Below are 11739 nucleotides of genomic sequence, written 5' to 3' on the forward strand. Positions count from 1 at the left end.
ATACTACAGAAGTGACTACAACACAAACAAACTGGACAATCTAAAAGAAATACATGCTTAGACTCATAATCTCCCAATACTGAACCAGAATGATATAGGCAGCTTAGCCAGTCCAACTACAGTTCTAAAATTGAAAGAGTATTAAAAGTTTGTCCAAGAACAAAAGCCCAGAATTAGATGGCTTCTCCAGTGAATTCTACCAAACCTAAAAAGACCTAATACCTATCCTATTCCAACTCCTCAAAAAAAAAATGGGAGAAAATTCCAACACCTTCTATGAGGTGAACATTACCTTGATCCCAAAACCAAACACATACATATTACCAGAAAAAAAAAAAAAAAGACAAACCACTATCTCTGATCAACATAGATGGAAAAGTCCTCAACAAAATCCTAGCAAATCAAATACAGCAACATATTAAGAGAATTATCCACCACAATTTAACAGATTTCATCCCAGAGATGCTTGCAAGCCTAGTTCAACACCAAGTAAATCCAAGTCATCTACCAGATCAACAAAAGACAAAAGCTACATCATTTCAACAGACACTGAAAAAGATCTAGCATGCATTTATGATATATCTATCAAAAAAATGGGAATAAATGGAATCTAAATAGTATAAAGTCTGTATATAAAACAATCACAGCTATCATCATACTGAATAGTTAAAAAAAAAAAAAGATGAAAACATTCCCACTAAGATCAGGAACAAGTCAGGTGTGTATTCTTTCACTGCTATAATTCAACATAGTTTGGGAAGTCCTAGCTGAAGTCATGAAGGAAAAGACATAGGAGGAATTGCAAAGAAGAAAAACTGTCACTATTCACAGATGACATATTAGTATACTTAAAGAAAAAAAATCTACTAAAAGCATCTAGAAATAACAAATGAATACAGTAAAAGTGGTGGGGGGAAAAATCAATACACAAATTTCAGTGGCATTTTTATATGCAAAAAATGTATCAAAAGAAAGGAAAATCAAGAAATCAGTTCCTATTTACAATAACAACAAAAGTTTGAACTACCTGAGAATAAACTGAGCAAAGGAGGTGAAGGACCTGTTCACTGAAAGCTACACAACTCTGTCAAAACAAGTAAGACACAAAGAAATGGAAAGATACTCATGGTAATGCATAGGAAAAACTTGTATCTTTAAAACTACCCAAAGAAATTTATAGATTTAATACAATACCTATCAAACACTAATGATTTAAGGAAGTAGAACAATTATATTTATATGAAACTGCAAAAGGCCACAAGTAGTTAAAAAATCTTCATAGAAAAGAAGAAAAATGGAGTTACCACACTTCCTGATTTTATGCTATATTAGATACCAACAGTAATCAAAATAGTATGGTACTAGAACAACAATAGAAACTCAGACTAACAGAACTGAAAGCTCAAAAGTAAGTCAATATAAATATGGGCAGTTCATCTTTGACAAAGTAGGTATAGCCATACCCTGGAGAAAAGACAGCCTTTTTAACATACTGTGCTGGCAAACATGAGTTACTTGCAAAAAAAATTAAGAAAGACTCATATTTAACTCCATACACAAAAATTAATGCAAAATGGATTAAAGATTTGGACATAGAAATGAAAGCACAAAGACCTTGAAAGAAAATATAGGGGATGTACTATATACAACATCTACCACAAAGATATATTTGGGAATACAACCACAAGAGCAAGGAAAACAAAAGCAAAACTAAACAAATGGAATGATAACAAAATTTAAAGTTTCTATACCTCAAAAGAAGCTATCACAAAAAACAAAAAGGCAACCCAACAGAATGGGGAAAATATTTGCAAACTATATATCTGACAAGGGATTAGTCCACCAAGTTTATAAAGTTCCTACACAATTCAACAATAAACAAATAACCCAATTTAAAATGGGCGAAGGAGCTTAATAAACACTTTTCTGACGACCACATTCAGATGGCCTACATACATGAAAAAATGTCCAACATCACTTATAAGAGAACTGTAAATTAAAACAATAGTGAGATATCACTTCACCCCCATGAAAATGGCCAATATATAAAATGGAATTAACAAATTTTGGAAAGATTACAATGAAAAAGAACTCTCATCCACTGATGGAGGGACTGGAAATTGGTACAGTCACTGTGGAAAACAGTATGGGGATTTCTGAAGAAAACAAAAATGTTAATTCAGTATGTTACAGCAATAACCCTATTAGGTATTTATCCAAATAACATGAAAACTCATAAAAAGGTTTACCTACATCTATGTACATAGCAGCACTGTTTACAATCACCAAATCATGGAACAAACTCAAGTGCCCTTCCACCAGATGAATGATAGACAAAGTGTGGAATAGATAACTCAATGGATTATTACACAGTTGTGAAGAAAGACAAAACAGTGGCATTTGGGAAGCCAAAATGGACAGACCTCAAGGTGATTATGTGAAAAAAAAGTGAAAGACAGGTATCAGATGGTTTTATTCATCTATGCAATATAAATAACTAAATGCAGAGACTAGAAGTAGTAAAGTTTTAACTCAGCAAAAAGAAAATGGGGCCCTCCCTGGTGGCACAATGGGTTAAAGCACAGCACTATGAAGCTGTCCACAGCTACTGCAGCACAAGCTTGGTTTCCATTCTGGGAGGTGACCCACATGTTGTGAAGACCTCTCCTCGCCCACCTGCTGTCCCCCTCAGCAGTGTACTTCAATCTGCCTGTTCTGCTCCCTACTCTGTCTCTGGTGAATTCTCTTCTCCCCTCCCCCGCCCACCACACCTCTGACCTGTGCCCCAGTTCTTCTATGCATAAATAAACCTTTTTTTAAAAAGAAGAAAATGGTTACCAGAAGGGTGATGGGGCTAGGGTAGAAAGGCAGATGGGGTATGGACTACTCAGGTGATTTGGTAGAAGGAAAAAAATATATAAATAAATGCCAGATATGGCAGTGAATAAATAAATATCCAAACAGATAACTAAAAGTTGCAGAGTCTAAAGCATAATGTCAGGAAAATCACACTGGTAACTAAGAAATAAGCTGCCTGGTGATGCACTTATGCTGAGAGAGGCCAACCGTATTAATAGATGTATACTATGAGCACTTCCGAACTGTTCCATTTTAATGAGAATTTTATATATATTTTTTGGTATATATATTTAAGATTTATTTATTTATTCATACATTACTGGGGTACAAGCCAGAGGTACAGGGCGGCGAGAGGCTTCACCAGAGACAGAGTGGGGCGCAGAACAGGCAAATCAACAACGTACACTGCGAGGGAAGCGGTGGGCAGGTTAGGCCTGCCATACCATGTAGATCACCCCCTGGGCCAGGGATCAAACTCGTACTGAAGGGGCTGTGGCTCACTTGCAGTGCCGCGTCCTTAACCATTGTGCCATTAAGGAGGACCTAAATAATATATTTTTAAATAGCAATAGCCCACTCTAACAATGTGAGGTTTCTGGTCACCTTCCAAATTCATAAGGGCTCTTAAATCACCACTGATGAAACATCAGTAAAGCTATGAATTCTAGCTGGTAATGGATCACTGTCTTTCTCATTGTTCACCCCTAGTCCCTATCACACTGCTTTGTCATATAATGGACATTCAAAAAACATTCCTTACATGACTTTATTTAACCTTGAAATGTAACAAGCATTCACTAGATAGGAAGAAGCCTGTCTTGAGAAAGAAACTGATGTAACATCCCTAGAATTGGAGTCCAAAGAACTGGAGTTCCAGGGATAGGAACCACACCCTTGTTCCCATTTGGTTCTTATACCAACATAGATGAAAATAGACAGCTTATGATTTTAAGTTAGTCATTAGATTGTATTCAGCACATACATTTAATTGAAAAATCTATTTTGTTGTTATGAGATAGTAAAATATGACAGTCAGAAAAATGCTAATAACTAGATAATATTTAATAAATAGTAAATATTCTTGGGGCCTTAGCTCTCTCATCTACAAAAAATGGTAACATTAATTACTTTGGAGAACTGAGGTGAGGATAGGTGCTTTCATACAAAAAAATTGATCATAATTTCTTGTTCATAAAAAAGAGTAATAAGTAATTACTGCTCCTCAAAAAAAAAAATACATTCTTGATAGTCCAACTCAAAAAAGTGTGTTGGATTCACACACTTCACATCTCTCCGAATTTAAAGACTTGTGCTCCTTGATCTTTTTCTCTTTCATAAAGGCAATTTCTTTAAGTTTCCCACTACCATTCTTTCTTCTAATCTTATATTTATCTATTAATTTGAAAAATCCAAGTGAAAATGGTAGCTACCAGAGAGACTCCATGTAATGAGGAGCTGTGGCTGAGAGAGAGGATACTGAAGCATAAGGCCAGAAAAGCACACTGCAATGTGAAAGACTTCATGTGCCATGCTAAGGAATTTAAATTTTTATACTGTAAGCAGAAGGGAGACACTGAATATTTAAGTCAGTAAGGGCCTAGGATCATTCTGGAAAGTAGCACAGAAAATGGACTGAGAATTAGCAGATCAGTTAAAAATACGTAGCAATCACTTAAGACATTAAGATAAGAGTTTCTAACGAGTGAAAGTGTCCTAAAACACAGTTTTCACAGACTGATTAAGGAGGTATGTTTCCCCAGTGCCTACTGCACAAATAAAGTTAAAATGCAAAGGAGGGAGGGTACACAACAGTCTACCTGGTAGACTAAGGATCCTTTGGTGGTGGGTTCGTTGCACTATGGCAACAATGACTGAAAGGAATTGAATTATGGAAATGACATGTAAACTGATATTCATTCAATAAAAAACATTTTTTTAAATCTATTGCCTTCTAATCTGATCCTATTCTTTTTACCTATATCATTATTTCTTACCACTCTCAAAAAGAATCTCCTCTAACCCAGTCAAACTGGTCAACATAATATGCCTCATTCACAGCAAAGCTTAAATTTACCTACCCCCTCAAGTCCCTCTTCATTCTGTAATTTCCACCTGAAAACCTTCCTTTGCTGAACTAATCCCACAAAATATCCAAATTCTACCTATCCCATAATGCCTTACAAAATAACACCAGAAGGCCTTTCCTGATCCATTACATCCTGATTAGTTATCACTTTCTAAATTGCATGAATGCTAACTCTACAACTAGATCCTAAGCTCCTTAAAGACAGGATTCACACCTGATTCATCTTCATATTAAGTATAAAAAGTATTGGTTGAATGATGAAGAATGTGTGACTCTTTTTAAAAAAGTTTTGTAAAACTCAAACTTTTCCTCTTTGTTTTCCAATATAAATTTACAAGTGCAATCATTGGTTTTGGTGCAAATATAGTGAGTAACCCAAATTCTAATAACACATAGTTCAAAAGTATCTTAGAATATTATTAATCGAATTGTAATTAGCATACTAAAAAGACCAAACACCAACATGCTAAAAAGAAAAGGACTTAGAACAGCAGGAGAATATTTAAAAGAATATATAATAAAGCAACAAAAACAAATGCAAAGCAAGAATCAAAAATGATGATTGACTGTGTTAATGGAAAATTAGAATATATAGACTGTCATCTTGCTAACAGCAGAGATACAAAATAGTACCATTCAAAAGTCTCAAAATCACAAATGCAGCTGTTTTTCTTACTGCTCTCTTACTGAGACCAGCAATATCATAAATGCAAATGATTATAAGCTATTTATCTAAAAATAATAATAAAGCTAAAAGGGAACATTTTGCAAGCAACCCTACCTTTCTTTTTGCTTGTGTTATGCCCTAAAGTCAAAGGAAACAAACCATTGATAAATGTATTTAAGTCCTTTCTCTCCACATGCAAATCAGAATAGACATCATTTAACATTTGGAACAAATGTCATTAAACATTACAAAAAACAGTGTGGGATCACTAAAAATAGCATAATTGTTTAATTTTATAAGTAACAAATGTGAATAAACTGAATTTGTAAACATACAATAAAACAATCTAGCTATTGTATAACAAAATACACTTAAAGACGCTGCTAAGTAAAAAGATTAAATAATAAAACTTTAGTGATTAAGTATAATGAAAACCTAAGCTTCAACACATATTACTAAAATCTTAAGCAAACAAATTTAGGTGAAGAATTATAAAGCATAAAACCTAAGTAATAAATAGAAATTACCTGAGTAAGATAGCGTCTGTAATCTTGCCGTAATTCTTCTTTAAGCTTATGTTTCTTCCTTTCATAGTCTTCCCCAAGCGGTAAACTTAATCCATAATCAATTCCTAAAAAGAAAAGAAAATCACTTCTTAATATACATAATTTTCAAACCAATCTCAACCACAATACACTCTTCTATAATAAAGCACAGTATGAAGGAATACAGCCGTGCTGATTCTGAGACTGATATTATGATAATGAAATTTTTCTTTAAAATACTTTCTTGGGGGGGGAGGGCTTCCTGGTGTTGCAACAGGTTAAGCTGCAGCACTATGAAGCTATCTACAGCCACTGCAAAATGAGTTTGATCGCCCACCAGAGAGGTGATACACATCACACAGCAGACCTCTCTCCTACTGCTCACCCTCAGCAGTGTATTTCAGTCAATCTACCTGTCTCTAGTGAATCTTGTTCTTCCACACCTCTGGCCTAAACTCCAGCTTTTGTGTGCATAAATGAATAAATATTTTAAAAGAAAAGTTTTATTAGGTAACACAATCACTTAACAGAAAATATCCCTCCTACCCATGAACTCCAATCACCCATTTCTATTCAGAACCACTGATATCACTGTTCACATTTCCTTCCAGACTTTTTTTTCTTTAAAAGTTTATGTACTCGGGGGGGGGGGAAAAGGGGGGGGGCGGAAGGGAGGGAAATGCACGGGACTATGGTGGTGGCACAGGGGTGATTTGGTGATGGGAAACCCATGGGGATTACAATTGAGATGAAAAAAAATGTGAAAAATGATGTAAAAATAAACTTTTTAATAAAAAAAAAAAGTTTATGTACTCATTTAGAACTGTGGTCAAGCCAGAGGTGCATGGGCAGTGAGAGGTTTCCCAGAGACAGAGTGGAGAGCAAAACAGGCAGATCCACGAAGTACACTACTGAGGGGAGCAGCAAGTGAGACAGGAGAGGTCTGCCTTGCCATGTGGATCACCTCCGGGGTGGAGGATAGAACTGGCACTGAAGCTGCTGCAGCTAGCTTGCAATGCTGTGTCCTAACCCGTTGCACCATCAGGGAGGGCCCTCCTTCGAGACTTTTTATAACAAAAACTTTATTAGAAAGTGTGTTTGTTATATTTACTTCCTCCGGCTCCTTTATACAACTTGTTTGGCATCTTGCTTTTTCAGATACAACAAAATTAAAACAGAAGTATTAATAATTTTCTCTTAATTCTACTGAAATTTTTATAAAAACAAATACTGACAGTCTTCACCTGTTTCTCAGTCTGCAGAAATTAATAACAATGTGTGTGTAGAAAATATTACAGCAGTGCATGGTTTAGTCAAAATTTCAAAAAACTTTCCAAGTACCAATTCTAATTTCATATAAATGAACACTAATTATCACTGCAATAAAATATGCATAACATAAAATTTACCATTATTAACCATACAATTCAGTAGCATCACAAAAGCTCACAGTATTGTATAACCAACATCACTGACCATTTTCATTAGTTTTTCATCATCCTAAACAGGAACTGATGATAGTTAAAAACACACACACACAATTTTGAGTAATTTCAAAAATCAAATTTCATTTAGGGTGATGACAATAGCGATGACTTCACAACTTGTAAAAACACTAAAAACTGTAACAGGATGGTACCAAGGAAAAGGGGAGATTCCAGGTTTGTTGCCTCAACCAAGAAAGGATGGAGCTAAGCAGGGAGAAGGTGGAGAGAAGGAGGAGGAAATATGGAGAGCAAGAAAGAGAACTGGAGGAGGCACATGAAACAGACATATTAACAAGCTGAGCTTGCTCTTCAGCCTTGGACTTGTAACAAGGACTTGGTTGAGGTGGAAAGAGACACTTGAAACAGATATGGGTGAGATCCATGGGGCGATTAACAATGGCAATTTTTATCAAAATTTTGATTTCACTCCTTTTATTCCAGACATTTTGGACCTCTCTGTCCCTTTACTGTGGGTCCCCCACCAGAAGGTACCTAAGACTTGTGGCAGGTTTCCCAGCCTCAGTGGCCCTGCTCTGGGGCCAACTCTGGTTGGGCATTTACCCACGAGAGGATGGGTAACTGGGTGTTATGTGTGGAAACTATTTTTTCTTTCCCTTCTCTACTGCACACTAATTGTATTAAAGTTCCTTCACGCTAGAGTATTTTTTGCCTTGATGTGGTGGGTGGCAGACCCTAATCAGAGCAGGGAGGTTTGGGGGTCCTGGGGTACTCCTCACCCTGTCTAGTAACAAAACCACTGATTTTTTTACCCCCTAAAAAGGATAAACATACACACACCACAAGGATAAACACAAAAATGGGGGGAGAGGGGAGGGAAGTGCACGGGACTATGGTGATGGCACACGGGTTAATTGGTGATGGGAAGTCCACGGGGATTGCAGCTGAGATGGAAAAAGGCACAAAATGATGTAAAAATAAACATCCTGGTTTATAAATCATACTGCAATAAAGCTATCAAAATCAAATGTCATACTTCTCAAGTATCTTAACAGTACAATACTATGTTCAAGTGCAGACATTAGATGAGCATTTAAATTTCTGAACACTTCTCCCTTTTTTAGTCTTACTATGTAAAACTACGATTTAAAAAACTTACTTGTAAACTAATTTTCCATAGATTCAGTTATAGAAATATAAATTAGGGCCTCCCTGGTGGTACAACAGGTTAAAGCACAGAACTACAAAGCAAGCCACAGCCCCTTCAGCTCAAGTTCGATCCCTGCCCAGGGAGGGGACAGACATGGAACAGCAGACCTCTCCTGCCTCACCCACTGCTCCCCTCAGCAGTGTACTTCATCAATCTACCTGCTCTGCTCCTCACTCTGACAATGGTGAATCCTCTCACCACCCCTGTACCTCTGGCCTATACCTCAGTTCTGTATGCAAAAATATTTTTTAAAAAAATAAATAAATATAAATGAAATAACTGCACATAGTCTATAAACTAAAATTAATAATATAATTTTGTGTCTTATGCCTCACAAGACATAAATAATCAAAACTAGTGAATGTGTCATATCAATGCTTTATTATTACATCACTGAAATATTTCAGGAAGAAAGAGACCAAAGCGGCATAAATATAAATGAATGGCCACTATCTTTTATAAATACAATCTCTGCTTTCTACTAAAAATCTTTGGAGCGCTCCTGATAATACTTCTAAGATTAACTTCTGATGAGAGAGGCTAAAAGCACAGAATTCTCTTCAAACACTGCTCACTCATACATTCAACTCTCTTCCAAAAGAATCTACAGCATTCCATACCCTTTGAATTTTAAATCATCCCCAAAAGGTATTATTTCATTAGAAAGAAATCTAAAACTAAATTTTAAAAGTACAGAATTTAAGTCTACACAGAAAAATAATTTTGCTTTACACATTCAGACTAGAGTATGACATAAAACTGAGTTACAATATTCATGAAGGCAAGGTCTATGCTTTACTGTCAAAAAACCTGTAACCAAGAAATGTTCACTGAGTAAATGGTGTCAATGAGTATAGTGAAAAAATCTCTGAGTAATACAAAGGAAGAAAATGGTAGATAAACATTAGTCTTAGTACTTCTTACTACTTCTTAGTACTTTTAGTACTTCTAATTGCATAGAGAGATTAGGTATAACTACTAGTAACTAAAGTTAGGTACCTGTCATTACAAAGGGTCACAATAGAGGCTCTATTAGGTCAAGAAGAAAAAGATAGCAATGCTGCAAGGATTGTCTCCCAGCGTGCTCCGCTTTTCTACTTGGGAAACAAGTAATTTACAAGTTTCAGAACAGTCATGTGTATGAGGTAACTTTTACTACAATTTTGCTTAGATTTATGAAGAACTGAAAGAAAAAAAGCAATCTTTTTAATTTTAATTTCTAAACAGTTTATGCTAAGATCAACTTTGTTTATTAAGAACAGTTGTTTTTAGGTGAGAACATAATAATGAACAGCTATATACCAGAGACATTTTATGGGGATGGAGAGGGGAATGGGATCAAAAACAGTGCAGGGAGGGAAATGCATTGGACTATGGTGATGGCACATGGGTAGATTTGGTGGTGGGAAGCCCACAGGGATTACAAATGAGATGGAAAAATGCACAAAATGATATAAAAATAAACATATTATCTTTTAAAAAAAGAATATTTGGTTTTCACTATTGACTCAAATAGTATTTATAGTATTGTCTTAAAAGACAAATAAGTATACACAACTCTGAATTATTTAAAACTTTATTAAGGTTCAGTCAACAGAAAATAATTTTTAGTTTTTACTTTGGTGTATGGTACCAAAATTTTATGTCATTAGAGATAAGTCATGGAAAATAATTTTTAAATTTATTGGATAATTTAAATATTTTCTTTAAACTTACATCTCAGGGGAGACTTACTTATTCACAGCAACTGTCTTCTGATGGTTCTAGCAGCAAGTAAAGCATAAGTGTCATCTTAGAGTCATTTGAAGTGATGTCATTCACTAAGTACATCAGTGACTAAGATAACATAATGCTTCAGAACTACATCAATCAGAAGTACTTAGTTCTATAACGGTGGATGTGGGTTAAATGAAATATTTAAAACTAAAGAATACAATCTTTATGAAATTACCTTCTAACACAATGCTTATAAAAACACTTCATAAAATAAATTACCAAGAAACACATATTTAGAATCTTTTTGTCTTTTATCAGAACAAAGCTTTATGTAAAAATAAGCAAAAAACAAGTTATAAGAAATAACAACTCTGTCTCTATAAACAGGTGATTTATCAAGAAAAGTGACTACTTTAACTGAGAACATTGTACTCAAACTTTCAGCTATAAAGGTATTACAAAGGACCAATTTAGCTTGTACAAACCAAACCAAAGAGGTAGTAGTTCTGGAAGTTAGTTTGTAGTAAGAAAAATCTAAGCCAAATATGCTAAAAGGAATGATAGTTAAAGACACAACTAAAAATTAATAAATATCAATTTCTTTTAGCCCATTTTCCAAAATCTTAAGTTTTCTAGCTCAGTCTAACCTCTAGAACTTCTCTGCAATATAAAATTCTATTGCTTTCTTTCTGATAATACAGTAATATAACTTGTTCTTCCTTATAATTTTTTGGAATTTTACTGAATTTCCTAATTTCATTTAAAGATACCATTTTAAATTAAACAATCAGTAAATAATCTCTAGTAACAACAGTAAAATCTCTTTAGTTTGGTAGTCTTCCAAAATAATGGCTTCAGGGCCACCCTGGTAGCACAACTGGTTAAAGCACAGCTCTATGAAGCTATCTGCAGCACCTAGTTAGGTCTGCAGGCAGGAGGTGACCCACATGGCACAGCAGACCTCTCCTGTCCCACCTGCTGCTCTTCTCAAAAGTATTTCAGTCAATCTGCCTGTTCTCTGCTGAATCGTCTCACCACCACATACATCCCCCACCTCTCAAACCTCTGACCTGTATCCCAGTTCCTATATGCATAAATAAATAAAAACCTTAAAAATAAATAGGCCAGGCCCTCCCTGGTGGCGCAGCGGGTTAAAGCACAGCACTGAGAATCTGAAGCCACTTCCGCATGAGTTCGATTCCCGCCTGCCG

The 11739-nt window shown here is 35.4% G+C and overlaps 1 protein-coding gene across 5 annotated transcripts in view; it reads right to left on the reverse strand.

Moving 5' to 3' along the window:
* The window catches only part of CSPP1 (centrosome and spindle pole associated protein 1), an 81430-nt gene that overhangs the window by 62798 nt on the left and 6893 nt on the right, over positions 1 to 11739 (reverse strand). For 4 of the 5 annotated variants that reach the window (XR_001145298.1, XM_012723055.1, XM_012723057.1 and 1 more), the window contains exons 4-5: positions 6140 to 6243; positions 5727 to 5750 (exon numbers count right to left, since the gene is read on the reverse strand). Coding sequence is in view for 4 of the 5 variants with exons in the window: in XM_012723055.1 (XP_012578509.1) it covers positions 5727 to 5750; positions 6140 to 6243 (128 nt within the window). In the remaining variant the exon portion in view is untranslated. The remainder of the gene's footprint in view (positions 1 to 5726; positions 5751 to 6139; positions 6244 to 11739) is intronic. The other variant, XM_012723056.1, reaches the window with a different exon arrangement.

Source organism: Condylura cristata, unplaced genomic scaffold, assembly GCF_000260355.1.
Source record: "Condylura cristata isolate star-nosed mole 26May11 unplaced genomic scaffold, ConCri1.0 scaffold00009, whole genome shotgun sequence".
Taxonomy (NCBI): Eukaryota; Metazoa; Chordata; class Mammalia; order Eulipotyphla; family Talpidae; genus Condylura; species Condylura cristata.